The 27,351-nt window shown below is 41.8% G+C and overlaps 2 protein-coding genes across 2 annotated transcripts; one reads left to right on the top strand and one right to left on the bottom strand.

The window, feature by feature from the left end:
- Window positions 1-357: 357 nt before the first annotated feature.
- LOC308168330 (transcription initiation factor IIB-like) lies at window positions 358-9,876 on the bottom strand. The gene is made up of 8 exons (XM_080542881.1): window positions 9,766-9,876; window positions 7,706-7,884; window positions 5,987-6,393; window positions 3,722-3,855; window positions 3,347-3,493; window positions 3,064-3,193; window positions 2,058-2,339; window positions 358-1,104 (listed from the first exon to the last, which is right to left on the bottom strand). The coding sequence occupies exons 2-8, from the start codon at window positions 7,849-7,851 to the stop codon at window positions 809-811; spliced, it is 1,542 nt and encodes a 513-aa protein (XP_080399007.1). The 5' UTR covers window positions 7,852-7,884; window positions 9,766-9,876; the 3' UTR covers window positions 358-808.
- Window positions 8,183-24,305, top strand: LOC308168605 (serine/threonine-protein kinase N2-like; the record flags this gene model as incomplete). The annotated part of the gene is made up of 18 exons (XM_080543205.1): window positions 8,183-8,232; window positions 10,589-10,863; window positions 11,277-11,462; window positions 11,849-11,958; window positions 12,668-12,811; window positions 13,227-13,302; window positions 13,549-13,705; window positions 13,807-13,951; window positions 17,907-18,049; window positions 18,392-18,461; window positions 18,555-18,646; window positions 19,419-19,595; window positions 20,473-20,535; window positions 21,289-21,365; window positions 21,503-21,645; window positions 21,856-21,963; window positions 23,837-23,917; window positions 24,102-24,305. The coding sequence occupies 18 exons, from the start codon at window positions 8,183-8,185 to the stop codon at window positions 24,303-24,305; spliced, it is 2,301 nt and encodes a 766-aa protein (XP_080399331.1).
- Window positions 24,306-27,351: the final 3,046 nt, after the last annotated feature.

Genomic DNA, 27,351 nt, shown 5'->3' with positions numbered 1-27,351 from the left:
TTTACCCCTTCCCCTCTGTGAAATGTGAATTACCCTAAACGTGAACGTGCAAAACGAAGCCGTAGGGGTGAATTGGGATTGGCCCTTAATCCTATCCTTTCTGTAGGAATCAAAACGTGGCTTCAGTTTTTCTTTCGCTTTAACATGTTTTCTGAAAGCATAGCTAATTTTCTCTTAACACAAATCAAAAAAACTCACGAATCTTTCGGAAAACAGTATGATCAGCGGAAAACACTGCTATGATAAGATTATCAGTAGACCTTTTGCATTTTCAGTGTTACACTACATATGTACAGTAGCCTGTTATAAACTTGTGTTTTCATACTTAAATATAAAACACAAATACAAGAATAGAATGTTCTTTTTTTTATTCTAAAATACTGTACATCTCAGCAATGACAGTTGGATTTGTAAAGTGTTCTTCGTACATAAACAAACAAAACAATAATTAAAAAAAGCCTTCTGCATATACTCTAAACACAAAGGAAATTAGGCTGCATCCTGCCTTTCGTTCCTGTTTTCCCACAGGACCTCGTCCACATCACAGGCAATGTTCTCCCTGGCCAAGCAGTGGGGAAAGTATCGCCTGGCATGACGCGTCCAGCCCTGATATATACTTCAGCAGGTACATCACCACATGCGTCCTCCGTTGCTTGTAGGAGGGGTATACGTTCATAGACCTTCCAACGCCAAGTTGAAAGAAACTCCTCTATAGGGTTGAGAAATTGAGAATATTGTGGCAGAAAAACGTGGGTAGTCGATGAACCAGTTGCAGACCAGAGCAGCCCGGTGGAAGCCCTGCTCTGGGCTATCCATCTGTTGGGCTGGGGTGAGGATATTGTGTCGTGTGTCCAGAAAAGTGATGAGATGAGCACTGTTGTAGGGGCCAAAGGTTGCAGAGCATTACAGACCATGGCCGTTCCCCACATGAGACTAACCTGGGAGCTATACTGCATGGGACCTTCCTCTTCCTGACCCGGCAGATTGCCTGTCTGTCCACTGGGGTGTCGAATTTGAAGTCTGCGGGGAAGAGGTCTGCGGCGCGAGGGTAGATGAGGCGGTATGACTGTTTGATCGTAACCACACCAGCGATGTCTCCGATCTCTACCAAAAGGGTCAGATGCACAGAAATCGTGACGTTAGAATTATAAGGTTCCATCTCCATTTTTGTCAAAATTTTAGTTTTTTTTACATGATCTGATCCATTAGGTGTTTATTAATGCCTGTGTGGTGTTATTTTTTTAAATGTTGACATTTTTGAGTTAGTAATTAATAAAATACAAAGGTTCCATCTCACAAAACATGGAATGGAATGTAAAAACCTTGACGCTCAATATCTCTGAACTGCCCTAAACGGAGATAGAACCTTATCATTCTAAACTCACGAAATGTCTAGGGGTGCCTTTTACTAACAAGTAGTTTACAGATCATTAACAGGGTATATACAGGAATCTTGAGGTTAATTTGAAAGTGACAGTTGGATCTAAGTGACAGTTGACACTAGAACAGCCGTGTCTATGTTACCTACTCAGGGTATATACAGGAATCTTGAGGTTCATTTCAATACCTTTCTAAGACTTTTTAAAGACATTGTCAATATTTTTCCAGACCTCACCGCCACTTCAAGCTGTAACCGTTTACAGTGACACCTTTAACTTAACAGTTTTAGTTTGCAATAGACTAGACCACTATCATACAACAGAATTTCTGGTTCATCTTTGTTTTTTAATAAAAGTAATAAATTCATGAACTTTAACTAAAAGTTTTTAGGACTCAAACTCTTTGGACAGAGTCTAATTCAGAAAAATACCAACAAAATTCAAGACCTCATAAAAAGACGTAATACTTATTAACGGTCTTGATTTTCCCAAAATGTATTTATCAACTTTTAATACTTTTCAAGACACCGCAGATACCCTGATTAAATACCTTCATAATTCTTGGAAAGCAATTTGTAAAGCTTAGCTATATGGTTGAGAGTTTTGAAATGCATGAGTTTGTTGGGTTTTATACAGGTTATGAATCCTACACATTGGCGTAAAAAAGTCCAACCTCACCTTTCATGGTCTTCTTCTCAGCAGAGGCCTGGGAGGCCATGTAGATGGCTGCAGCAGCCACAGAGATGGGGCTGCGCCCAGGCACTAGGTCCAGCTCCACAGCCTTCCTCGCAATGTAGGTGGCAGCCATCTGCACCTGCTTGGGCAGGCCCAGGTTGGAGCAGAAACGGGACATAAAGTCTCCTGTGGTGATCAGGTCGACACTGATCTCCAGGGCCTTCAGGATCAGCTTGAAGCAGCGGCCTATCACCTTCATTGAAACACCGGACACGGCACAGATTTCTGTACAGGAGGAAAGGTAATCCTTTAGTTACAAGTAATTATACAACAGTTAGTTCCGACCAAGTAATTTCATTGGACAAGAGGCATTCCATGACTGCTGATATACCGTATAACAGCACTGGGACTTATATGCATCACTCCGCCGCACTAGTGTTCTACTAAATGACCGTTAATTAGACTACATGTTTGTGTTCAGGTTACTAGGCAACAGTCCATTTGAAGTTCCGTTGCGGAACTATTTTTTTTATTTTTTTTATAAATTGATTAAATAAATAAACAAACAAATCATTATCTGTTGTCGCTTATTACTGTTAACTAATAAATCACACTGTAGAACTGTTGTATAAAAGCAATATCACACCCAATATCACACTTGAGGTTGTGCTGTTATAATGAATCACAGCCGTGCTGATATTCAGTATAACACACTCCCTCTCGTGACGTGTGATATTGCTTAAGTGAATCTCATGATCAAGGAGGCTCTCACAAGATATGTGACAGGGTCTGGTAAAAATAAAAGTCCTCATACAGATTATGAAAGTGCAGCTGTAAGCTTTCAGATGTGTCATACATTGAAATCTTGAAATCAAATAGTTGAAGAAGATTATTTGAATGATAAAAAATGATGCATAATGACAAAAATATAATATAATAATGACGGGAAAATATTTCATGACCCACATTTCTAGAAGACTAGTATGTTATCTCGTAACATTCAGCTCACCTTTAAATGTCCGGGGCACACCTTCTTGTCTGCAGGCGATGTAGAGGCAGGCTGAGGCAATGGCGTCGTTACTTCGCACCTTCAAGCTCTTCTGTTCGTACACTTGTTTAAATAAGTTATTTGTTCTGTCCTGAGGGTAAAAAAAAAACACAGTTTCAAGCAAAGTCCCTTTTAATGTTGTGGTCTTCAAACTGGTTGAAAAGTAAAACCCCCATGTTCAACAAAGAATTAACTAAAGAGGCACAAAGCATGTGATAGCTCTCAAATCAGGCAGGCCACTCACTATGATGTTCCTTGGTAGGTTGATCCGATCTGCCATGGTGGTAATCTCTTCGAAGGCGTTTAGCATGGCCCGGTCTGAGCTGCTCATGGTCCGGCGGTTCTGGTACTTAGAGTTGCCGTACTCATCAAAGCTAGCTGCACCGGTTCCCTAAAGTGACCACAGAACCAAGACAGAACACATTTGCCCAGAAAAGCTCATGACAATGTCATCTCTCTGAAAGGCAATAAAGTAATCTGACTATAAGACCATGTCAGTCAAAGCATAACAACTGTGAAGACAAAACAATGAAGTCTGTTTGTCACACTGAACAATGTCAGGTAGCAGTGTCTGACTGTCCATGTTAAGCTGCTCCAGTTGAGACGCCCCCCTGCGTACCTTGCTGATCATAGTGGTCAGGTCTCCTCCGTTCAGCAGTGGATTCTGTGCGTCTCCCACTCTGGATGGGTCTTTGGTAGCTTTCTCATTGGTAAAGGTTCTCCACTCAGAGCCCACATCAATGACCCGGTCACCTGTGTGATGATGAGATCATTTTACATAATGGGCTATGTTCGAATAGCTTCAAAAAACTCTATTTCCTAGTCCACTCTAGCTGGGTAAGAGGTGACAATGATATTGTTAGAGCTAAAATTCAATAATGGCAGCCTGTTTCGTTTCAAGATGTATAAGAAAAGATATTTAATATTCTTCTGCAGAAGGAGGAAGTTTACAGGTTCGTCAGACGCATCTGAACGATTCAAAGTTCCTCGTAAAGTCCAGATCATTCATCACATCTCTGTATATATACACTCAGGTAAGAGGTCCGCCCTCAGGTGGGGTCTAGACCAATCATGAGCAATGGGTGTGGACTTGTACATTGAGGAAGATGATGGGGGATGAAGGTTAAGGGGGAATCGGCCCCCACTTTCTCCTAGTTACACAAAGGTGAAAAAGGAACACAATAGCCACAAACTGGTTTAGTCTGGTCTTAGAGTACTGGGTCTGGGGAAACACAAAAGTCCAAAACTGCTCTAGATGGCTTGGTCCATCTCGGGAGAAAAGAGAGCAATCAGGTCTTTGTAATCATTTAAATGTGTCTGTTGTCTAGCCAATGTCAAGCTTCAAGTAGAGAAACTGGTTTCATTGTGTGGTTACAACAGGAAATCAGTTTATATAGCTTTGCCCTAGATATCCAAAGTTTGAATCTTAAATGTAGAGAATTAGGGATGCACGATATTATCGGCACCGATATTTATCGGCCCGATAATGGGAAATTAATGTTTATCGGTATTTATCGGTTTTATAACATTTTAGCCGATATAGAGCCGATAATATGAAGCCGGAAATATTTCTGCTTCCGGTTTCCGCGCTCATGATGCTGCGCCTGCGTACAGGCACGCAGTGTATAGACGACAGCGAAACATGTCTTCTCCGGTGTGTCTGACATTCTGTTTCTGAGGCAGATAGTGCAGGTTCAGCGTTTGCAATTTGCAATACATGTTCGACAAAAGTTCGGAGAGGAGGGCAGAGGTCTACGAGTTACAACACAACGAATCTCATAAGTCACCTTAAGATTCACCATTGCAAGCACGCTGTATGGAAGGAATATCTAAGCCGCCGCTATTTTGCAGAGTAGCAGAAGGTAGCCTAGCCGCGAACAAAAAAAGCTGCGGTGAGAATGTGAATGTAGGACAAGTTGTTTACAAGGAAAACATGCACTTTTTGTTTTCCCATGTCAGTGCAATTTATTTTGAATTCTTATGCAAAACGTTTGATGGGCTTTATCACAACCTACCTCATCCTCATGCACTAAAAGTAGCATAGCCCAGCCCTTTTCAGTTGCTTTATTAAGCATACTAGTGTAGCCTACTATGTGCCTTGTGTCATTCTGTTTATCTGCAGACTAAGCAGCCATTTGGCACTAGTTTCTGTAAAAGTTCTATAAAACTTTTGGTTCTTTAAAAGTCTTTATTTTTGTATTGACTGATGCACTTTATTTATTTATTTTTTGATATTTTATTTATGCATTTTCAATTTACAGGGATAGACAAGATGCACTTTATTTTTGACACTTTTTTGATCTAATTACTCTTAGGTGAGCCTTTTTTGTTTTCATAAAAGGAGGCCAGATCTTGGCTAAAAAAAAGCATTGTGCACTGTCTATAACAGATTCTGTTTGTTAGAGGAAATAATAAATGAACATTTGAAGAGTCAGAAGTGTTCTCTTTGTTGTGTTAACAATAGTGAGATTTGGTGAGATCACTATGGAATATTAAATCATCAATCTTTGCTCACTACATAGCCTTTCTTACCTTCAGGTGTGCATGAACTACAGGTTATCAACTGTGAAATTATATCTGTTCTCATATCGGTTCTCATATCGGTTATCGGCCACGAGAAGCGGGTAAACATCGGTATCGGTTGGAAAAAAATGCATATCGTGCATCCCTAGTTTTATCTATTTACCTCTTATATTTGCTTTTATTCAGTCGTTTTTATCTTCTTGCTATGCTCCTCTTGCTGTATTTTTATATAATGTATGTAAAGCACTTTAAATTGCCCCTGTTGTATGAAATGTGCCATACAAATAAACTTGCCTTGCCACTGGCAGCATTGATTTTACAGCAGAGCAATGACCCTCACCACTATACAACAAAGACTTACCAACTATCTCACTGTCTTCCATCTCCACTTCTCCTCTGTCCTCTTCTTTCACCATCACTCCCTCCTCCCTCATTTCTTCTCCTCCATCTTCTTCTTTCACCATCAAACCTTTTTGCATTACAGCTGCACCTCCATCTTCTTCTTTCACCATCACTCTCTTCTCCTCCACTTCTTCTTTCACCATCACTCTCTTCTCCTCCACTTCTTCTTTCACCATCACTCTCTTCTCCTCCACTTCTTCTTTCACCATCACACCATTCCCCTCTACATCTTCTTCCTCCAGCTTCACTGCCACCATCTCTGGACCCCACCATGTGATTTTCAGGGCTGGAAAACCACAGTCACATCCGGGGGACTCTGTGGACTCTGGTTCATACATGGTTACATGAGCTGAAGAGGACCTGCAGCTAGAAACAATGGAGGCACAAACAGTGCAGAGTCAATTATAAATGACAGCCAACCAGTTCACTGAAAGCCCATCTAGACTGACAGGACATGTCCTGCAAATGCAATTATCTATGGATTACTGATTGCATTTCTTTGTAATTAAAGGGTCTGGAAAATAGACATTAAACGGTTCCAATTGTATTTTGATATTTGATATTTTAAATACTTTACACAAGAAAAAATGACAATAATCTTCTAGTTAGGCTCAACTTCCTGGTCAGACAGAGGGCTGTATGGGCGTGGACTTTGCACGCTTGACTGGCAGCTCCCTTTCAAGCTAGCTTGCTGCGTTATCATACATTACATTCATCTATTAGATGTGCTTATAGTTCTGCCCTTTAATTACCAACTGTTTAGCTGCTGCTGAAATGTACTGAGCTAATACAATGGCTTGGCTAAGATTATAGTTATGCACCTGGCAGTATAATTCATCATATCAATTCAATGACCACCATTAGCATACTGTACACCTGGCACCCTATGGTGAATTATTGAACCAGGGTTCGACAGTAACGCTTGCCCGCTTGCCCGGAGCAAGCAAAAAATTCACCGGATTTGTTTGCGCGAGCCCGACAACGCTGCTGGATCCTGGATATTATTACCTTTGTGCAGGAAGAACAACAGACGGCGCAGGCGCCAGACCAGACTAGATGATCGTGGAGAGAAGATATTATTATTATGCCGTCTGTTGTTCTTCCTGCACACAGTTAAAAGTATCCAGGATCAGTGCCCCGCGGTGGTGTAGCGGTCTAAGCACTAGCCACTAGTGCAAGCTGCCCACCGGGGACTGGGATCGAATCCCAGCTCGCCAGACCCGGATATGGCCGGGGCACACACAGGGAGCGGCATATTGAGCGGCCGCTCCCGAGGGCGGTATAGGAATATTTCCGGACAAGGATCCGTCGCGCAACAGCGCCCCCGGGGTGCCGGAATAACGGTGCTGGGCTCGAGGAGCCAGTCAGCTAGTCTGCCTGGCGGCCTCCTCTGGGGCTGCCGGCCACGGGGTCGTGCGGCGGATCCTACGCAATAGGCAGGGGATAATTGGATGCTAGGTTGGGTTCAATTGGATACCAAATTGGGTGAAAAAGGGATAAAATCTGAAAAACTAATTTAAAAAATAAAATAAAAAATATCCAGGATCCAGCAGCGTCATCGGGCTCGCGCAAACAAACCCGGCAAATGTTTTACTTGCTCCGGACAAGCGTTACTGTTGAACCCTGTGAACACAACAGGCTACTTGTGGACAGGATTCACAGCATGTGTATGACTTACTGATCAGTTGTACCACAATGGTGTTGTCCTCCTTTTCTAATTCGCTGCCGTATTTTCACAATATCCTCCATGTTTAGTTTCTTCCCACACTGGACGTAGCACTGGCGCATGTCGTCATGACCAGAACAAGCAGAAGCATCCATCATTGCCCAGATGGGGAGTTCACAGTGCAGGGAATCCTACGAATAAAGATGATCAAAATATTAAAACAAGAGTGAAGAAATTTAATCAAAACATATTTTATGTATTTTTTTTTACCAGAAGTGGAAAACAGTAGCCAAGCTATATGTAGGTCCATATATATATACTGTATATATATGCATTTTGGACACTGACAGAATTAGGGATGCACGATATTATCGGCGCCGATATTGGGAAATTAATGTTATTAAATATTTTGCGGTTTTATTACATTTTAGCCGATATAGAGCCGATAATATGAAGCCGGAAATATTTCCGGTTCCGGTTGTCGCGCTCATGATGCTGCGCCTGCGTACAGCCATGCAGTCAATTAACGGTAAGCTAAGGTAAATAGATAGCCAATGTTAGCTAGTGCTAATGTTCACCATCTCTGTAGTCTGCTCTAAAATACGCAATCAAACAGTGCAGGCAACCCATGCTGTTCTGTGAATGAGATGAGCTATTGACTGATGGCTTTCTACTGCCAAATCATATTATTAGAGCAAACATGTCGGTAGTTTGGCATCTGTTCTCTGAACAAGGAGAGGCTCATTCCGACATTGACTTCTGTTTTCGTGATTTCAAAATAAAAGCGCGAGCTAAGCGTTGTTGACAATGAATGACACATCGCTAGTCAACTAACACAGCTTGTTTTGTGAGCCTGCTAACAATGTAAAGTAGTGTTCTAGTTAACTAGGTAACAATGTAAAGTAGTGTTCTAGTTAACTAGATAACATTGTAAAGTAGTGTTATAGTTAACTAGGTAACAATGTAAAGTAGTGTTATAGTTAACTAGGTAGCAGTGGGGATTACTCACCCAATCCATGCATTGCAATAGTTTGGCTTGACTAGCGAGTGTGATGTGATTTTCAACATTGTTGAAATGTATTTCCTTTTTTTAAATAAATGAACATTTGAAGAGTCAGAAGTGTTCTCTATGTTGTGTTAACAATAGTGATGTAAGTTAGATTTGGTGAGATCACTATGGAATATTAAATCATCAATCTTTGCTCACTACATAGCCTTTCTTACCTTCAGGTGTGCATGAACTACAGGTTATCAACTGTGAAATTATATCTGTTCTCATATCGGTTCTCATATCGGTTATCGGCCATGAGAAGCGGGTAAACATCGGTTATCGGTATCGGTTGAAAAAAATGCATATCGTGCATCCCTATAGAGAATGTCTTTTTACATATAATAATTTTCTCTCACAATATCAAATGCTAAGTGGTAACAACCGTATTGATTTCACCAAAGAAGAATGCTTTCACTAATCTATTATTTCCTGAGTAGTGGCCACAAAAGAGATTAAATATGACAATGGAAGCCGTTAAGATATGGAACATGGCCAATATATATATATATATATATAAACAAAAATACAACCAAGACACAAAACAGCAAATATGCCTTACTTTCTGAGTATTCTTGTCAAGGATGTCAAGGAAACCCAACACACACACACACACACACACACACACACACACACACACACACACACACACACACACACACACACACACACACACACACACACACACACACACACACACACACACACACACACACACACACACACACACACACACACACACACACAAGGGCTGCACGATATGGACGAAAATGCATATCACGATATTTATGCCAGATATCTCGATATCGATATTAGTACGATATTACTAGTTTTAAATGTAGAAACAATGAAAAATAAGCAATCTTCAAAAAAAAACTAACAGCATAATACCAAATGGACGTGGAAAAGTGCAATTTTATTGCTCAGAGCAGACCACTGTCAAATGCGTCAACATGAACACCGTGTTAACCTCATAGGAGCCAACGGACCCCCATCGGCATCCAAAGTGATATAAAGAGCTTACCTCGATCAATTCTCTTATCGATATCACATTTCTTTTCACAACTTTGCATGCTATACGATGCCACCATTTTTTTTCCCGAGACGGTAAACACGGCCGAAGTCACATCCAGTTTTCTCCAACTGGAGAATGTGTCATGTCCGGTTTCAACGCCGAATTTCCATACCATTGGTCGGCCAACCCCAAACCCCAACCCCCCCCCCCCCCCCCCCCCCCCACATGAGAAAGGTCAACGGTCAAATATGGTGCCAAAATATCTCCAAATGGCCTAAACATAATAGGTGTCCGCCTAAACATACCTGTACTAAAACAGGTACAAAGTTGCATTTGCTCACATTACTAGCATCGACTTTGGCACAAGTACTAATAAGACCCTGGAGTACTGATTCCTAGATGATTTGGGCTTCGTTATCAGGTTTCCAAGGTGATATTCACTGTAAAAGCAGTTGTTGTTTTTTAGGCGGAGACTGAATTTGAGAAGGGTAGACTGCAAAGGTAGATCGGACTGCAGCCCTTCGTGACGTTAGAATTATACGGTTCTATCTCCATTTTTGTCAAAATTTAGTTTTTTTACATAATCTGATCCATTAGGTGTTTATTAATGCCTGTGTGGTGTTATTTTTTTAAATGTTGACATTTTTGAGTTAGTAATCATAAAAATACAAAGGTTCCATCTCACAAAACATAATGGAATGTAAAAACATTGACGCTCAATATCTCTGAACTACCCTAAACGGAGATTCTAGAACCTTATCATTCTAAGCTCACGCCTTGTGTCTTCCCCTTCAGTCTCTTTGAATTTAATTTCATCTCTTGGAAATGACAGGAGGACTAGATTGACCGAAGCCCCCCCCCCCTCCATGCTGTTGTGTGTGTTCCTCCTCCAGGCCCAGGCCCGCTTCAACGAGTCCAGTCAGAAGCTGGATCTGCTGAAGTTCTCTTTGGAGCAGAGGCTCAGCGAACTGCCCAAGAACCACCCTCGCAGCAGCGGCATCGTGGAGGAGTTGTCTCTCATGGCCGCCCCGGCCCTCAGCCCGCGCTCCAGCCTCATCTCCACCCAGAACCAGTACAGCACTGTCGCCAAGCCTGCCGCTCTCACAGGCAGGAAAAAAAATCTCTCTTTCTCTCAAATACTATGCCACTGCGCCCCTCTCTTTCCTCAAATACTATGCCACTGCGCCCCTCTCTTCCCTCAAATACTATGCCACTGTCTGCGCCCCTCTCTTCTCACCCAATACCCCCACTCTACCTCTTGCCTAGTCTCGCAGGGACTTGTCGTCTTTAGCGACGCCATACGTTTTTCTACCCAGATCATTTGGGCAGTTAGGTATGATGGAGGAGGGCCTTGCAAAATGTCCTAGCCAAGTAAAATTGCTTGCTACAATTTGTCAGAATACTCTACATATACAGTATTTACATGTCATATTTCTGTATTATATAGCCTTTATATAATAAAATAATATGATATAATATATATAAATAAATCTTCTGTGTTTTTGATCTGGTTTACACAGGCACGTTAGAGGTCAGGCTCATGGGCTGTCAGGACCTGCTGGAGAACATTCCGGGTCGCTCCAAAGCCGGTCCGGTGCCGCTGCCCGGCTGGAGTCCCAGCGAGACCCGCTCCTCCTTCATGAGCCGGGGGAATCGGAACCGGGGCGCCAGCGCGCGGAACCTCTCCAAGAGCGAAGACTTGTCCAGTGAGTCCGACTCTTCTGAGAGTATGGGCTGTGGTGGAATTTCGTGACGTTAGAATTATAAGGTTCTATCTCCATTTTTGTCAAAATTGAGTTTTTTTACATAATCTGATCCGTTAGGTGTTTATTAATGCCTGTGTGGTGTTATTTTTAAAATGTTGACATTTTTGAGTTAGTAATTCATAGAATACAAAGGTTCCATCTCACAAAACATAATGGAATGTAAAAACTTTGACGTTCTATACCTCTGAACTGCCCTAAACGGAGATAGAACCGTATAATTCTAAGCTCACGATATATGGAAGAAGTGGCACAGGGGGTGTTGGTGTTGGTTGTCCAGGTAATGAATCAGAACAGAATGAATGTTCATTGTTGTTGTGTTTCTCCAGATGAGATCAGTGCCGTACTGAAGCTTGACAACACAGTAGTGGGACAGACCACCTGGAGGCCTGTCAGCAACCAGTCCTGGGACCAGAAGTTCACACTGGAGCTGGACAGAGTATGGAACGAACATGCGTTTGTGTCACATTTTACATGCACATTCACTCACTCATATTCAACTAATTACTATGGTAACAACTGATGATTAAGACAAAGAAACGTGGTAGCGCTAGGAGAGTATTCTCATCATCCTTGCCTCTTTTCACAGGCCATTTTTATCTCCGACAAACACCTGTTATTCCTTATATTGGCATTCTGAGGCAGAGACCTAATGTGATTCCATCTTCCTCAAACATGAAAGATGAAACTTCTATTGTTCTAAACTCTATTGAGCCAGAGAAAGCTCCTCCCTCAGCCCATGCTGTTGCTTGTCATTTACATCCTAGACTTGTTTATGGAAGCTAGCTGGTTAGATAGAAGTTAGCAATAGAGATGTCCAACAAGTTTTACATTAAAAAAAACGGGGGTGTTCGCTTGATCTGACGGTGCGACGACCTGTCGGTAATTTCATTTTGAGCACCAACATCCCACCCACTTCTGACTGCTCAGTAACAATTGAACAAGCTACGTTTGACAGACAAGTGTTGAACGTGCCGGAGTGTGCAGAGCGCTCCGAGTCTGTCGTTGAGAGACTAGCATCAGCCTAATATACATAGTTCTTTGGTCAGTTTTACATGTCCTGTGTGTCTTTTCAACTTTTGAAAGTGTGTGGGCGTGTGATTGACTTGGTCGGTGCTTGACCGTGACCGTGTGTGTTTGACCTGCAGTCTCGAGAGCTGGAGATCTCTGTGTACTGGCGAGACTGGCGCTCCCTCTGCGCAGTGAAGTTCCTGCGACTGGAGGACTTCCTGGATAACCAGCGCCATGGGATGTGCCTCTACCTAGAGCCCCAGGGAACCCTGTTCGCTGAGGTATGATGCCACACGGGACCGGTATCAGAATTCTGAAACCGGTATACCTTCCCGCCAAAAAACCTGCTACACCGGTAGTGGTGGTGTAAAAAAATACTGTTTTGTTCGTTTTTTTTCCTCTCTCTCTGGCTACTGTAGCAGGCCCAAACTCTTCCACAGTGTCACTGATAATTCCTCCCACTTAGCATATGCCAATTTATTCATTAATTTATTTATTTATTAATAAACATGTTGTGTATTGGCAAAATAATGTTATGGACTGTGTGATGGGAATTATGTAAGCTTGTACACCGTATGCTACCAGTAATACCTTCCACTGGCCCAACCCTACTGACAATACATGTACTGTATCATCAGTATACAATAATCCTGTATGTTTCTTGTATACATCGTCACTATCGTGTTTTTTGTTCAGGTGACATTTTTCAACCCTGTCATTGAGCGACGACCCAAACTGCAAAGGCAGAAGAAGATCTTCTCCAAGCAACAAGGTGAGTCTTAGTCTGAGAACAGACTAAAAGGGGTCCCACCCAAACTGATATCCAGTTCCAACCTCAGTGGGATATCCAATAATAAAGTCAGTACTTTCACAGAAAAAGTCTGAAGTCATGACTTGTACGTTCATGTTAAGCACTGTCCATAAGGTCATGCCCTCTAGGGGTGTGATGAGGATTAAGAGAATGTGTGTTAAGGAGGTTAGAATGTCACTGACCCAGCGTACCCTCTTCCTCTCTCAGGCAAGACCTTCTTGCGTGCTCCTCAAATGAACATCAACATTGCCACCTGGGGCCGGCTCGTCAGAAGAGCCATACCCACAGTCAGCACCAACTCCTTCAGCCCTCAGGTGCCCGAGACTGGGCCTAGCAGCCTGCCGGGGTCACCAACACCCACCAGGTAGGCTAACGAAAGAAATACACAATTTCATACTTTGTCACACACACAGACCAGCATGCATTACTCACTCTCACATTATGATGTGACACTGTCCCTTCCAGTGACACATTGGTGACCAAGCTGGACTTTGACAAAGAGCCCACCCCAGGACCCAAGCACTACCCTGTACCTGATGACACCAGAGAACCGCTGTCTCAACTGCCCGATAAGGAGGAAGTGCAGGTGCGAACGGAGGTTACTATGGAGGTACTTGATAGAGGAAGTGCAGGTGAAGTCATGGGTCACCATCGGCATGAGAGATGGCGGGAAATGATCTTGTTGTGAACATGGGGCACAATTTATTGTCCAAGACTTGTCTGTCACTACTGGATAGAGCTGTCATGGCCTTTGTTGAAAGGAAGAGGAAGTACATTTGCAATGACAATGGTTATGCTAATCACAATCTCAGTTGAAGAGTTTGTTCCAGCAAATTATAACGTAGGGTTGGGCGGTGTCCAATTTTTGACACTTTTGTTAGACAGTCCCCAAATGTCACCACGCTATACAGTATTACTGCAGGGTTGAAAATCACATTGCAGGGCTTTGGGTGAGGCGCCAACTTTAAATAATGAATTTGTGACAGTGGCTGGTGAAAGGCGGACCAGGGCCCTTGCTCCAGCCTGTCCGCCAACCTGCTCGAATACTTTCCGCGAGCAGCGATGTAATTCTTCTGAGGAGGAGAAGCGGTCATGTGACACGTCATTATGATCGCTTCTAAATAGTTAGTCATATTAGGTTGTTTATTTGACAAATGACATTGTTTACAAAACGTTCTGTCATCACTTTCATAGCGGACTTCAACCACACAGACAGTGGTGCTGGACAAACACTCTTAACCCTATAACGCCTAAAAACCATGAAATAATGCAGGAACATTTTCATTTTTTGAATTCTGTCAATTTGGACTATATTGAACCTTTAGAAACATTATTTTTTTTACATTTAATTTTCATGAATGGGTTAACATAGGACCTGGGACCTAAATACCTGCAGTACCACATTTGATACGCACTTTCTGACGCGATTTTTGCTATAAAATACATCATGAAATATAAAGTAATTATGATCTTTGCTTCAAACAACTAGATACTCATGTTGGATATCAGTAAGAAATGTAATATTCTTACCTTAACCGTTGCTAAAATAGCAAAGATGGGGGACGGACAACGTTCTGGGCTTGTTTAGTATATATATATATTTTTTTTAAATCACATTGCATCCTGAAAATGCGCACCCCAATCCTCATAAGCATGTTGTATGCAATTAGATGGCAGAATAGGTGTCTTACCTGCCATCCGGTGGATTTACGCGGTACTGCGTTTAACTTTTCACCCATTTTGAGGTCAAACAAAAAAAGCCCTGAAAACAATATATGATGTGTGCGGCGTTATAGGGTTACGGTGTTTATTATGTGCACATTGCGCTGCAGATTTTTTTTTATGACAGTATTGAAACGGATACCATTGCTATTACCGCCCAACCCTAAACTGATGCCTAATTTCCTGCCTTTTAATGTTCTGGGGAGATTTTTGTTGCTCCTGCCACTACTACATTAGCCACGCCGTTACATGAATTACCCCAAAATAATGATGCTGAATGAACCCAGGATAACACTCGCTTGTTAGCATGCACCTCATCTCAGGCCATTCGTGAGTTTAGAATGATACGGTTCTATCTCCGTTTAGAATGATAAGGTTCTATCTCCGTTTAGAATGAGAAGGTTCTATCTCCGTTTAGAATGATAAGGTTCTATCTCCGTTTAGAATGATAAGGTTCTATCTGCGTTTAGAATGATAAGGTTCTATCTCCGTTTAGAATGATAAGGTTCTATCTCCGTTTAGAATGATACGGTTCTATCTCCGTTTAGAATGATAAGGTTCTATCTCCGTTTAGAATGATACGGTTCTATCTCCGTTTAGAATGATAAGGTTCTATCTCCGTTTAGAATGATAAGGTTCTATCTCCGTTTAGAATGATAAGGTTCTATCTCCGTTTAGAATGATAAGGTTCTATCTCCGTTTAGAATGATAAGGTTCTATCTCCGTTTAGAATGATAAGGTTCCATCTCCGTTTAGAATGATAAGGTTCTATCTCCGTTTAGAATGATACGGTTCTATCTCCGTTTAGAATGATAAGGTTCTATCTCCGTTTAGAATGATAAGGTTCTATCTCCGTTTAGAATGATAAGGTTCTATCTCCGTTTAGAATGATAAGGTTCTATCTCCGTTTAGAATGATAAGGTTCTATCTCCGTTTAGAATGAGGAGGTTCTATCTCCGTTTAGAATGATAAGGTTCTATCTCCGTTTAGAATGATAAGGTTCTATCTCCGTTTAGAATGATAAGGTTCTATCTCCGTTTAGAATGAGAAGGTTCTATCTCCGTTTAGAACGATAAGGTTCTATCTCCGTTTAGAACGAGAAGGTTCTATCTCCGTTTAGAATGATAAGGTTCTATCTCCGTTTAGAATGATCAGGTTCTATCTCCGTTTAGAATGAGAAGGTTCTATCTCCGTTTAGAATGAGAAGGTTCTATCTCCGTTTAGAATGATAAGGTTCTATCTCCGTTTAGAATGAGAAGGTTCTATCTCCGTTTAGAACGATAAGGTTCTATCTCCGTTTAGAACGAGAAGGTTCTATCTCCGTTTAGAATGATAAGGTTCTATCTCCGTTTAGAATGATCAGGTTCTATCTCCGTTTAGAATGATAAGGTTCTATCTCCGTTTAGAATGATAAGGTTCTATCTCCGTTTAGAATGATGAGGTTCTATCTCCGTTTAGAATGATAAGGTTCTATCTCCGTTTAGAATGAGAAGGTTCTATCTCCGTTTAGAATGATAAGGTTCTATCTCCGTTTAGAATGATAAGGTTCTATCTCCGTTTAGAATGAGAAGGTTCTATCTCCGTTTAGAATGATAAGGTTCTATCTCCGTTTAGAATGATAAGGTTCCATCTCCGTTTAGAATGATAAGGTTCTATCTCCGTTTAGAATGAGAAGGTTCTATCTCCGTTTAGAATGAGAAGGTTCTATCTCCGTTTAGAATGAGAAGGTTCTATCTCCGTTTAGAATGATAAGGTTCTATCTCCGTTTAGAATGAGAAGGTTCTATCTCCGTTTAGAATGAGAAGGTTCTATCTCCGTTTAGAATGAGAAGGTTCTATCTCCGTTTAGAATGAGAAGGTTCTATCTCCGTTTAGAATGAGAAGGTTCTATCTCCGTTTAGAATGAGAAGGTTCTATCTCCGTTTAGAATGAGAAGGTTCTATCTCCGTTTAGAATGAGAAGGTTCTATCTCCGTTTAGAATGATAAGGTTCTATCTCCGTTTAGAATGAGAAGGTTCTATCTCCGTTTAGAATGATAAGGTTCTATCTCCGTTTAGAATGAGAAGGTTCTATCTCCGTTTAGAATGAGAAGGTTCTATCTCCGTTTAGAATGATAAGGTTCTATCTCCGTTTAGAATGATAAGGTTCTATCTCCGTTTAGAATGATACGGTTCTATCTCCGTTTAGAATGATAAGGTTCTATCTCCGTTTAGAATGAGAAGGTTCTATCTCCGTTTAGAATGATAAGGTTCTATCTCCGTTTAGAATGAGAAGGTTCTATCTCCGTTTAGAATGATAAGGTTCTATCTCCGTTTAGAATGATAAGGTTCTATCTCCGTTTAGAATGAGAAGGTTCTATCTCCGTTTAGAATGATAAGGTTCTATCTCCGTTTAGAATGAGAAGGTTCTATCTCCGTTTAGAATGATAAGGTTCTATCTCCGTTTAGAATGATAAGGTTCTATCTCCGTTTAGAATGATAAGGTTCTATCTCCGTTTAGAATGATAAGGTTCTATCTCCGTTTAGAATGATAAGGTTCTATCTCCGTTTAGGGTAGTTCAGAGATATTGAGCGTCAAAGTTTTTACATTCCATTATGTTTTGTGAGACGGAACCTTTGTATTTGATCAATTACTAACTCAAAAATGTCAACATTTTAAAAAATAACACCACACAGGCATTAATAAACACCTAATGGATCAGATTATGTAAAAAAACTCAATTTTAGAACCTTATAATTCTAACGTCACGCATTGTCAAAGAGTGAATATTATAGCCACTGCCATTGACAGTGGAGTCTGAAGTGTGTGTCCCCTCCTCCTGAAGTGTGTGTGCCCACTCTGCAGGATGCTCTGGCGTCGTTTGACTTCCTGAACAAAAGGAACAGCCTGGCAGTGAAGTCAGAACTGGACGGTGTGGTAGAGCATCCAGAGATCCAGCCACCAGACCTAGAACTCACTGCCATTCAGAAGGACGACACAGAGATAAGGTAAAGGTCCACATGACCATATGTGACCTCCAAACATGTTAGACCTTTTTGTTAGACAGATTTTATTCTGATGCATTCTGATGCATCCTTCTAGCTATATTATTGATGTTGTTCCCAGTTAGTTACCATCAGAGGGCATATTTTTAAACTTCAAGCTTTAATTATCTTTAACTGTTATTTTGTCTTGTAAGGTGTTCTTGAGAGCCTCGAAAGGCGCCCATAAATAAAATGTATTATTATTATTATTATCATTATTATTTTCCCTGTCAAGCCTAGAGTTTGTCTCATTGTTCCTTCATTATGATGTATATTCTAATTGTGGCTGATATAATAATGTTTCAGGGAAGAAGAACAATTTAGTCTCAAAGACTTCAAATGTGTGGCAGTTCTTGGACGTGGTCATTTTGGAAAGGTACATACCCAACTCTATATTTTTAAAGCTCCCTCTAAAGAAATTGGCTGTTTTGAAATTCAACCTAACCTCTCTAAAATGGCTCTTCCACAGGTATTGTTAGCGGAGTATAAAAGCACAGGGGAAATGTTTGCCATCAAAGCCTTGAAGAAAGGAGACATTGTGGCTCGTGACGAGGTGGACAGGTAAGGGCTCAAACTGTGCATGTGCATTAGGATGCCTAGCAGAACAGCTTATACTTGGATGTATAACTTGTTTGTTCACATAACACGTTATTAAGAAGGAAAGCCTGTTATTCCATTGTTAATGGGTCTCCTAACAACAAACTCTGGACAACCAGAGTGTGGGGCAAATGTATTGTAGTTAAAAAGGAATTGACTGCCAATGGCATTGGAAAAAACCTGATATAGCTACGTAGAGTACTATATACTATATATATCATATAGAAACATGATCTAGCTACGTAGAGTACTATATACTATATATATATCATATAGAAACATGATCTAGCTACATAGAGTACTATATACTATATATATATCATATAGAAACATGATCTAGCTACGTAGAGTACTATATACTATATATATCTTATAGAAACATGATCTAGCTACGTAGAGTACTATATACTATATACATATCATATAAAAACATGATATAGCTATGTAGATATCCTATTCATCACCACACTGGGCGTTCATCCCAACTCTGCTACCTGTGCCCACATACAGTAAATACTTGATCTTACATCTCTTATATTTGCAATGTAAAGAGTGTCTCACTCGATCCAGCAGTTAGCTCTGCTATCCATGGTCCACATGTTGGGGGGGGTCGAACACCCAGGCTGTATATTCCTACTGTGATCATCTCTTTCTACAAATAAAATGAACAAAAATAGGAAAGTACAGCCTCACTCGTATCTCTAGCTAACATCTTTGTCTCTGTTTTCTCTCCCAGCCTGATGTGCGAGAAGCGGATCTTTGAGGCGGTGAACAGTGTGCGCCACCCGTTTCTGGTCAACCTGTTTGCATGCTTCCAGACCAAGGAACACGTGTGCTTTGTTATGGAGTACGCCGCCGGGGGAGACCTGATGATGCACATCCACGCTGACGTCTTCTCAGAGCCCAGGGCCATGTGAGTGAGCAGCCCCAGAGCAAATAGACAAACCCTGACGTTAGAATTATACGGTTCTATCTCCATTTTTGTCAAAATTGAGTTTTTTACATAATCTGATCCATTAGGTGTTTATTAATGCATGTGTGGTGTTATTTTTTTAAATATTGACATTTTTGAGTTAGTAATTAATAAAATACAAAGGTTCCATCTCACAAAACATAATGGAATGTAAAAACTTTGACGCTCAATATCTCTGAACTACCCTAAACGGAGATAGAACCTTATCATTCTAAGCTCACGAAACACTTAACATTTCAGATTGACATACTGTTGTGATCCTGCTTGTTATAGTGTAGATTTCAGAAGTCTTGGAATAGAAAAATAACACTTTGAGGGTTACGTGTTTTATAGTCTGGTTTTGTCCACATTGATACTAGCACTACACACACACAACACCTTGCCCTCTTGTGTTGTGTTCAGTAGGCATGAAACGGGAGAGAACGTTTTGAAACTGATGAACTCAATGCTTGTGGTTGTTTTCCCCCAAAAAATATTCTTCTGTTTGTAATCCCTACTAAACATTCCAAGTCATGTTCATTCAACTGCTGGATTATCAGTTTATTCCATTCCTTTTGAACTGACCCGACTAAAAGGTGTTTTTGTCTCGTAATTGTAATATTATGATTACTCACGTTGTGAGCTTACCAGAGCTTTTGCTGCACTGAGATCATATTCAGAGGCTCCTTATTATCAGTTCTACCAGAATGCTAGGTGTCTTAGATATCTTCTCTTACCAGTATCTTGTTTTACTTACCTACTAAGTATTCTCTAATGGTTTATTCCTTGCTGTAGTCTGTCCTCCTAGCTAATATCAGTGGTTCTCCCCCTTCCATAGATTTTATGCAGCTTGTGTCGTTTTGGGATTGCAGTTCTTACATGACCATAAGATTGTATACAGGTAAGAACCACTTCATACATTCTATAGAGATATGCTCTGCTGGTGCATAAACACTTTATTAGGAACACCTGTACACATCTCAACAGTCAAAGCTGGTGGAGGTGGTGTAATGGTGTGGGGAATGTTTTCTTGGCGCACTTTGGGTCTGTTAATGCCAATCAATCATCGCTTGAATGCCACAGCCTATTTGAGTGTTGTTGCTGACCATGTGCATCCCTTCATGGCCACAGTGTACCCATCTTCTAATGGCTACTTCCAGCATGATAATGCACCATGTCACAAAGCAAAAGTAATCTCAAACTGGTTTCATGAACATGACTATGAGTTCAGAGTTATTCAGTGGCCTTCCCAGTCACCGGATCTAAATCCAATAGTACACCTTTAGGATGTGGTAGAATGGGAGATTCACAGCTTGAAAGTGCACCTGGAAAACACATGAAGAATCGCAGGGATTGCGTGATATAATCATGTCATCATGGACCCAAATCTCAAAGGAATGTTTCCAGTCTTGTGGAATCAATGCGGTGAAGAAATTAGTCTGTTTTGAGAGCAAAGGGAGACCCTCCCCAGTATTATTATATTATTATTATTATATTAGTATATGTAGTTTGGTACCTGTACTGTAGCAATGACAATAAAGTCCATTCATTCCATTCATTCATTCATTCATTCATTAGTATAGTGTTCCTAATGAAGTGTACAGTGTTTGTGTATAATGAGGTGAAAATGTAATTATCATTTTGAACTTTTCAGAGATCTGAAGCTGGACAACCTGCTCTTGGACACAGAGGGCTATGTTAAGATTGCTGATTTTGGCCTATGTAAAGAGGGTAATGGACCTAAAGCCTCAATCCTAAAATGACTTCAAGTATCATAAATTCTATTAAATGCTCTTGATATTTAATGTGAGTATCACCTTTTATTTTGTCATGATAACTTTAGGATTTGCAATTGTGTGTTCCATCAGGAATGGGGTTCAGGGACCGCACCAGTACATTCTGTGGCACGCCAGAGTTTCTGGCCCCAGAGGTTCTGACGGAGACGTCATACACACGTGCAGTGGACTGGTGGGGTCTGGGGGTCCTCATCTTTGAGATGCTGGTCGGGGAGGTCAGTGGCTCTTATCTGTTCCCAAATTTGAATTATTTTAGTGCCTTCATCACATAATTTACAGCTGTGACTTTGTTTTTGTCACATCATGCTCATAGTTCAGTAAATAGTCAGTGAGTACTTAAAAAGATGATTCTAGAACATATACAATTTGAAAGTGCATCGGTAAAAAACGTTAACAGAATGTACTGTATGTGTTTTCCCATTCAGTCTCCTTTCCCTGGTGACGATGAGGAGGAGGTGTTCGACAGCATCGTAAACGATGAAGTACGCTACCCGAGGTTCCTCTCGACGGAGGCTATCTCGATCATGCGACGGGTGGGTTCTGGATCCCTGGAGAATTCTAGAATACTATCCTTGGTTTGATCTCTTCTGGAGAATGTCCTATCCTCGGTTTGATCTCTTTGGGGGGGGGAAAAACACCTAACTGCTCGTCATTATATTTACAAGCAAGTGTGAAATTAAAGCATTTCTAATGGTTTGTAAAGGTTCTTAATTACTATGTTTAAACCTGTAGTGAGCGGCCCCGCGGTGGTGTAGCGGTCTACGCGCTGGCCACTAGTGCATGCTGCCCACCGGGGCCGGGGTTCGTATCCCGGCTCGCCAGATCCAGATATGGCCGAGGCACACGGGAAGCGGCATATTGGGCCGCCGCTTCCGAGGGCGGTATAGGAGTATTTCTGGACAAGGATCCGTCGCGCAACACCGCCCCCTGGGTGCCGGAATAACGGTGCTGGGCTCGAGGAGCCAGTCAGCTAGTCTGCCTGGCGGCCTCTTCTGGGACTGCCGGCCACGGGGTCGTGCGGCGGATCCTACGCAATAGGCAGGGGATAATTGGATGCTAGGTTGGGTTCAATTGGCTACCAAATTGGGTGAAAAAGGGATAAAATCTGGAAAAAAAAAAAAAAAAAACTAGAAAAAAAAACACACAAAAAAAAGAAAAACAAATAAAAAAAAAAAAAAAACAAACTGTAGTGAAACCTGTAGTTGTCGAAGGCCGTTTTCATCCTGAAAAGCACTTTCTAAAATGTAATGTCATGGAAGGACACCGTTTTGTTTACAATTGGCCAGGAGGGGTCTAAGGAAAAGGACTCAATGATTCATGTCTATCTGTCTCTGGTGTGTCTGGTGCGTCTTCAGATAGCAGACTAGCAGAAACTACATTTCACCTTGGGGGGTCAGAGGTGGGCAGACTTATGCACAGCAGCACCGTTAAACATAAAATATACAGCAGCCATGCCAGGGTCTATGCCAGGGTCCATGCCAGGGTCTATGCCAGGGTCTATGCCAGGGTCTATGCCAGGGTCTATGCCAGGGTCTATGCCAGGGTCTATGCCGGGGTCTATGCCGGGGTCTATGCCGGGGTCTATGCCAGGGTCTATGCCAGGGTCTATGCCAGGGTCTATGCCGGGGTCTATGCTGGGGTCCATGCCAGGGTCTATGCCAGGGTCTATGCCAGGGTCTATGCCAGGGTCTATGCCAGGGTCTGTGCCAGGGTCTATGCCAGGGTCTATGCCAGGGTCTATGCCAGGGTCTATGCCAGGGTCTATGCCAGGGTCTGTGCCAGGGTCTATGCCAGGGTCTATGCCAGGGTCTATGCCAGGGTCTATGCCAGGGTCTATGCCAGGGTCTATGCCAGGGTCTATGCCAGGGTCTGTGCCAGGGTCTGTGCCAGGGTCTGTGCCAGGGTCTGTGCCAGGGTCCGTGCCAGGGTCCGTGCCAGGGTCCGTGCCAGGGTCCGTGCCAGGGTCCGTGCCAGGGTCTGTGCCAGGGTCTATGCCAGGGTCCATGCCAGGGTCCATGCCAGGGTCCATGCCAGGGTCCATGCCAGGGTCTATGCCAGGGTCTATGCCAGGGTCCATGCCAGGGTCCATGCCAGGGTCCATGCCAGGGTCTATGCCAGGGTCTATGCCAGGATCTATGCCATGGCGTAATATCGCACCACTTTTTCACAAGGCACCAATGGAATACTTAAATACTATATATAGTATAGCGCCACCATTTGGCCAGATGGCATGACAGGTGTGGCCTACAGCCTATTACCATCTTACCAATTTGCATCCTCCTATGCCTTCTTACCATGTAACAGTTATTATTTGCATTACAAAACAACAGCTTAGACCACTATTAAAAACAGTAGTAGCGTTGAATGACAGCTTCAGTGTTTAACTCTACACCCTTTTGCTTGTAGCTCTTGAGGAGGAGTCCAGAAAGGCGTCTGGGGGCGGGAGAGCGAGATGCAGAAGAAGTGAAGAAACATCTGTTCTTCAGAGTAAGTTACATTTGTGATATTTTCAACACGGCCACTGTAATCTTCCAACAGATGATGATGTCATAATGACATAGTTAGGCCACACAATGTTCACGAAAAACTAACTCTTATCCTGGACATTACAAGCCTGTTCTCAGAGGTTAACCTTTTGTTCCACCAATGTTCCTATTCCTTTATCTCCCAGAATATGGACTGGAATGGACTACTGGCCAAGAAGGTGAAGCCTCCGTTTGTGCCGACCATCCAAGACTCCAATGACGTCAGCAATTTTGATGACGAATTTACCTCAGAAGCGCCCATCCTGACCCCGCCTAGAGAGCCACGGGTGCTGAGTGGGGAAGAGCAGGACATGTTCTCTGAATTTGACTATATTGCAGACTGGTGTTAGCCCCCCCCCCCCCCCTCCTCCCAACACAAACAGACACATCCCCTCTCCACAAACACACTGTGAACCAACACAGCGCTGACTGTACAACTCACATTTTAAACTCTCCCCTCTTTTGAAAACGTCAAGAGGGAACGTCTAACGTCGCTCTTCTAACCTTCGAGCGCACTCTGTGCCATTGAAAGACAAAGCCCAATTTATTTTTTAACAAAATGAAGAACTTTTTTTTTTAACAAAAGAGGAAAAAACAAAACAAGATATTTGCTCTTGAGAAACTGAGTGAAGAGGGAAGGGATGCCTCCTGCAAAATGTTGTGTCTATTGTCTGACCACTGAGAATGTTTTCATATGAACTCTGTCAAGGAAATGGTAACATCACAATCATGTTATTCATTGTCACTGTCTGTTTTTGATCTGTACAGAATATATTCCTCTGTAATTTTTGTGACGAGCCCTCTGCCATAACTAAACGGCTTTATCTCTGTAAGGTTGATATGTCTGCCATGTGTTACAAAAATGTTGTGCTCTAAGCATAATCACTGAACTAAGGTTTTAAGACAACAAACATCTTGACTACTACTGCTTCGTGACTTGAAACCCAAGGAAGATTTCCGCTCAATACTTTCTTCAATCCTGTTCTTAATCCCCCAGAATCCCCCAAGAGTCCATACATTTTCCTGTTACTGATCAGTGGGCTTCTGTCACCTGAATTCAATGACAAAACCTACCAAAGCTAACTGCTAATGTATGTCCGAAGTTAAGAATTATGGCCCAGGAAACAGCAGGTTGTTTCGACAGGCAGCTGATTATTAAACAAAAGCAGTCCATCCATTGTTAAAGCGACTTTTGATATTACAACACTATTATCCCTCATGTTCTGTGATCATGTTAGTTTTACATGAGCTTTCACTGTATATCGGAAGATGACATGTGGGTGTTTTTATGCCTATATGGTTTTTGGTATACAGAATCGTTGATGGTAACATGAACAGTTCTACATCACAGCAGACCAATGCCATTAGACTAATCATGATTGTTTGGAAAGAGCACATCATATTTTTTAAAAACTGTTATAGCTCTGTGGGCTTCCCAGCATCAAAAGGCATATCTGAAAATGCCAACTCCAATCCCTGTAGACTAGCAATGTTGTGGTCAAGTGGGTAGAATCAATTTCTTCTAGCATTTCTATTTGAATTCACTTCAGCTCAAGGTTCAATACATGTAAGTAGACATTACTGCCCTCAATGATTGGAGTTGGACTTAGTCAAAAGAAAGGCTGACCCCCCAAGTCACTGATTCAAGTACAGCTGACTACCAAAATCCATTCACCCAGTCCTTACAGTGGGCCTAGGGAAACAGTGGTGAACGATGAACTAACAGTAAACCTAGTTCAGTGCCAGTTTGTACAGACATGTTGATATGAATTACTACAGGGGTGGGCAGGGTATATGTACACACAATTAAGCTGAAAGCACTAATTTTATCAAAATGTTTTGTATCTATGTTTAGCGGAATTATAAAAAAAAATAGATTGTACAAAGTTGTTTTTATTATTTCCCCCAATGCTTAAATGGCTGCTTGAGCATGTTGCGAAAAACAGACAAGCGCTTTTTGAATGGTACACCACATTGAAGTTACTCTAAACTGTTGACCCTGGTGTAAAAAAAAGAAAGCATTTTGCAGTCATTGTTACCTATCATGAATGCACATATTAAACCTTTTTATTAGAGCTGTGTTACTTTGTCTGCATGTTGTATACTGTTGAATTGGACTCGATTGGGAATGACTAGGCAGAAAGTCAGGACACCTCAGATGGTACGGTAAGTGGCCAAGCTAAATCTTAGGGCCAATCCCAATTCACCCCTACGGCTTCGTTTTGCGCATTCACGTTTAGGGTAGGGGTGTCCCAATTCATCCAATTAAAAAAAAATGGCATTATCCATCGATAATATTACATAATAACAACTGCTCGGATTAGATTGCGAGTTGTTTATTAATAAGTAATTACAGAGAAAGTAATGACATTTCCGCATTGAATAGAGCGACATAACATTTCTGTAGATGATTTGCAATGCATGCTGGAATCAAGGGGTACGGCTTCAAAGCTAGTCTGGTCCTGAAATCGCTCGAAACTATAGCTAGCCCTCCGATTTACCCCTTCCCCCCTGTGAAATGTGAATTACCCTAAACGTGAACGTGCAAAACGAAGCCGTAGGGGTGAATTGGGATTGGCCCTTAATCCTATCCTTTCTGTAGGAATCAAAACGTGGCTTCAGTTTTTCTTTCGCTTTAACATGTTTTCTGAAAGCATAGCTCATTTTCTCTTAACACAAATCAAAAAAACTCACGAATCTTTCGGAAAACAGTATGATCAGCGGAAAAACACTGCTATGATAAGATTATCAGTAGACCTTTTGCATTTTCAGTGTTACACTACATATGTACAGTAGCCTGTTATAAACTTGTGTTTTCATACTTAAATATAAAATACAAGAATAGAATGTTTTTTTTTAAAATTCTAAAATACTGTACATCTCAGCAATGACAGTTGGATTTGTAAAGTGTTCTTCGTACATAAACAAACAAAACAATAATTAAAAAAAAGCCTTCTGCATATACTCTAAACACAAAGGAAATTAGGCTGCATCCTGCCTTTCGTTCCTGTTTTCCCACAGGACCTCGTCCACATCACAGGCAATGTTCTCCCTGGCCAAGCAGTGGGGAAAGTATCGCCTGGCATGACGCGTCCAGCCCTGATATATACTTCAGCAGGTACATCACCACATGCGTCCTCCGTTGCTTGTAGGAGGGGTATACGTTCATAGACCTTCCAACGCCAAGTTGAAAGAAACTCCTCTATAGGGTTGAGAAACTGAGAATATTGTGGCAGAAAAACGTGGGTAGTCGATGAACCAGTTGCAGACCAGAGCAGCCCGGTGGAAGCCCTGCTCTGGGCTATCCATCTGCTTGGCTGGGGTGAGGATATTGTGTCGTGTGTCCAGAAAAGTGATGAGATGAGCACTGTTGTAGGGGCCAAAGGTTGCAGAGCA

The sequence above is a fragment of the Nansenia antarctica genome, assembly GCF_963989245.1.
Source record: "Nansenia antarctica genome assembly, chromosome: 12".
In the NCBI taxonomy this organism is placed as follows: Eukaryota; Metazoa; Chordata; class Actinopteri; order Argentiniformes; family Microstomatidae; genus Nansenia; species Nansenia antarctica.
Note: the sequence above shows the minus strand (reverse complement) of the source record. Positions and strands in the feature narration are given on the sequence as shown.